The sequence below is a fragment of the Protobothrops mucrosquamatus genome, unplaced genomic scaffold (assembly GCF_001527695.2).
Source record: "Protobothrops mucrosquamatus isolate PMUCROS unplaced genomic scaffold, P.Mucros_1.0 scaffold1238, whole genome shotgun sequence".
NCBI lineage: Eukaryota > Metazoa > Chordata > Lepidosauria > Squamata > Viperidae > Protobothrops > Protobothrops mucrosquamatus.
In genome coordinates this window covers 135419-139450 of record NW_015387445.1, presented here as the reverse complement: position 1 = coordinate 139450, position 4032 = coordinate 135419, and the positions used below count along the sequence as shown (strand labels likewise).

At 37.4% G+C, this 4032-nt stretch overlaps 1 protein-coding gene across 1 annotated transcript in view; it reads left to right on the top strand.

Annotated features, from left to right (window-relative positions):
* The first annotated feature begins 3164 nt into the window (after positions 1-3164).
* The window catches only part of SYT12 (synaptotagmin 12), a 29018-nt gene continuing 28150 nt past the window's right edge, over positions 3165-4032 (top strand). The window contains exon 1 of the mRNA XM_015821056.1: positions 3165-3198. Within this exon, the coding sequence (XP_015676542.1) occupies positions 3165-3198 (34 nt within the window). The remainder of the gene's footprint in view (positions 3199-4032) is intronic.

Sequence of the window (4032 nt, the reverse complement as noted above, 5' to 3'; positions counted from 1 at the left end):
ATAACAGTCTATTTTGTGTTAACCATGAGTATTATAATATTAAAAGTAGGAGACTTAGTGGCATGTTCTTGTACAATTTTGGAGATTTTGTAATATGAATGTACAAGAACATGCCACTAAGTCTCCTACTACTTTTAATATTATAATACTCTTGGTTAACACAAAATAGACTGTTATATAAAAAGATTGTATAAACTGAAACATAGATTTGTACTTAAAGTATCCTTTATTTGAATTTCAAAGGTTGTTCTTTTTGGAAGGGGGGAATGGGCACACTGATGGCTTAAGTCTAACCTTAAACCAGGGGTAGTCAACCTTGGCTCTTTTATGACTTGTGGACTTCAACTCCCAGAATTCCTGAGCCAGCTGTGCTGGCTCAGGAATTCTGGGAGTTGAAGTCCACGAGTCATAAAAGAGCCAAGGTTGACTACCCCTGCCTTAAACAATGACCATAATTTTAATTCCAAAGTAGAAGAGCAAGACAGATGGTATGACTTAGAAGTGCAGATTATCAAGGTGGTAGATCCAAACCAAAACTTTATAACACCAAAATTGAACTACTTCTTGAGAGAGACAAACCATATTGAGCCCCCTAATCAAGATTCATCTGAATGTCTTCTTGCCAATATGCTTTGATATTCAAGCAGCTGGGGACTGACAGGAGGCTCAAAGACAATGCTTGGCTCCCATCAGAAAGGGATAGGCTCAGTTGAATGCCAGGATTTGCTAGAGCAAGTTGTTATTTAGAGCTGTCCACCGTCCTGAAAATCCACTTGACTGATTGGCTGATGTCTTCCATGAGAGAGTTCCTATGTATGGAATCTCACATTCAAGATTGTATCATGATATTCATCCACTGCTGTGAAGTCTCTGCTGTTCCATGATAAGCATGTGTGAAGCAGCCTGGGATCCAATTAGACTGTGGTTTGCCAGAAGTCTTGAGGGGGGAGGGAAAGACACAGAGAAAAAGAAAGTATATATATTTTTGTGTGTGTGTATATTATACACATACAGTACATACAAACATCACAGCATATTGAGAATCAGACATTTTTGGACATTTTTCCCCAAGATATGACAGTTGACCATTTAACATTTTATTTTTAAAAAATCTTCATGGAAATTATTGGTGTTAAACACTGGGAACTGCTCAAAAGGTTATCAGCTAAACAGGATGATCTCAAGCAAATCCATATCCAACAGTTCATTAGCTGAACATGAAATGGAATAATGTAGTGATTCTTTACCAGTAAACAAAAAATCTTCAGGAATGTAAAATAAAACAGACCTCCCCCATTGGCAGGTTACTTAAAATGCTTTTGCAAAGTTTCAGCAATCTTGACCTCTAATCCCAGATACCCTATTTGAAAATCATATTTTAATGAAATATTGCCACAAAAAATCATATATCAATGACTCATGGAAAACCAAAGACATTTTAGAATCTTATCACACATAAATCCCCAGAACAGAAATTGAGATTTTAAACATATTTTGTCTATCAGCATTTCAGGACACTACTGCTGCTTGGAAGAGCTTTATAATACAGGTTTCAAGATTTAATTAATATGATTGCCACAGTTGCCACTATAAATGTACCATATTAGTGTAAAGGAAGGAACCCTGGTGATGACCTCTATAAATTAAAGCAACTTTGAGCATTAAAAAATTAGAAACTTAATATCATACACATATTTTTTACTCTTCCTCAAAGATTTTCTTTATTTGCAAGCTTGTTTTTTTAAAGATCTAGAACCCTCCCAAAGGGAATCATCCTACAGATTTTAACTATGGCATTGGATCTTTCCTTATTCCCCAATGGCTTTCACTGTTTGATTACAGTCAGCTTGAAGTGTTTAACATAAGGCTGACTGTGTGAAATGAAATCTCTGTAGTCTGAATTCTCAGCAGCAACTGATCCATAATAGTCTTGTCTACAGCAGAATTTTAAAATGCTCTCAAGATGCAGATTAATCAACCTAACTATTAACCAGTAGGGTTCCCTGTACACTTCTTTTTTTCTGACACAGATTTATAATACCTGCATGGTTGACAAAAATCAATTTTCTTCCAGCTCATGTTTGGGAAAGCTGCAATCTTTGAATTGTTGACCTTCATCCATCTATTAAAGGGCCAGTAACTTGTCTGGAAACAAGGTAGCAGCCTTTTTAACTGTCTCATGTTTCTGTAAACATAGTGGATTGGATTGATTAAAGCTGCAATGCTATACATGTTTATTTCATGAAGGCCCCTTCTATTTCTGATAGATTGAAAGCTAATAATATTTTGCTTACATTGAATTCCATTGAAATTTAGTAGGTGCTAAATCAATTCTGTGTTAACTCATGATTAACTTAGCCCATTAGTTTTAAGAGTTGGAAGTTGAGTTTGAATCAACCCAATAAATAAATCAACCCAAGAAACCTTGAACTGGAGAAGGGAGGCCCTTTTTGGCTTTATGGCAGCTTAACAATAATAGGGATGTGGTAGTGGTAGTGGTGGTGAAACAATCCTCAAATCAAAGGGTTGTTTCACATAAGTAGTCTTTATAGTAATGAAGATAAACTTCTGTATAGAGCTGCTATAAAACTGTGTTAGTAGCATAACGGGATGAAGAAATAGTACTGTATGACTGTCATTGTTCACCTTCACATCTTCCCATCGCCTTTATGGGATGATGCATACATTAAAGGTAAGAGCAAAGGCCTTTGTTGACACTGCTGTATACAAAGTAGCATTACAGCAGGGGTCCTCAACCTTGGCAACTTTAAGACTTGTGGACTTCAACTCCCAGAATTCCTCAGCCAGCTTTGCTGGCTGAGGAATTCTGGGAGTTGAAGTCCACAAGTCTTAAAGTTGCCAAGGTTGAGGACCCCTGCATTAGAGGGTTATGTTTCCCAGGGGAAAAAAAGGGAATTCAAATTTACAAAGGGATGCTTTCACATAGATTGTGGTGGAATGACATTTTTTTGTTGTGATAATAACTGTGAGAAGAAGTACGGGGCCAACCAGAAAAAAGATTAGAGCCTTAAGTGACCCTATATAGAGGGCAAAGACTTCTGTGCTTTTAGACAATCCTGCATGGTGACCGTACCATAATCTCTTTGTCTTGGCTTCTCTTTATATGTTTTTGCAGGTAACCGGAGTAATTTGAAATAGTCACCATGGATCGTGACATTGCTGACCAGCATCTCAGTGGTGAGTATTACGAATTCTTAACAAACTGGCCATAAGGCACCCTTTCTGAGACCATTGTAACCTCAAATGATCATTGACTGGACATTAAGTGGGGACTACCTGTGTGGGGAGAATACGAGGGCATATTAGATTCCCATTTTTGAAAAAAAAAATCATAAGTCTGTCATTCTTTCAGAGCCTTTGAAATGATTTTAGACATTTATTTCTTGACTCTATTTTAGACATTTTAGACATTTATTTCACCTCCTCTTTTCCTCACCCACACACCCATAAGCATTTTGTTAGATTGTAGTCATAAGAACTTCCAGGTCTCATTTTCAGGAAGGTTGTGGGGAATGAGGAAAAAAATCAAAAACAAACAAAAAGATTTAGATCGGGATGGGCAACTATGGCCCCTTTACAACTTGTGGTCTTTAACTTCTAGAATTCCTCATCCAGACATGCTGGCTCAGGTCATAAAGGGCCATAGTTGCCCACCCCCAATTTAGATATGCAGAGGAGTTGTGTGTTATTATAGTTATGCTATTAGCCTTTACCATATCACTGATTGAGAATTTACTTGTTCAGAGATTTCATAATTAAGGGAAGAATATTTATTTATTTATTATTTAAATTTATATACCACCCTATCTCCTTTACGGGACTCAGGGCGGTGAACAGGCAATAATAAAAATCACAGTAAATATTACATAAAAGCCTGCTCTAAAATATAAAACCCCTAACAAAACCCAATCAAAACTACGCCAGGCCGGCCACATGGAACAGATGAGTTTTCAGGGCTCGGCGGAAGAGGCGCAGGTCCGCAATTGTACGTAGGTCGGGGGGCAGGTCATT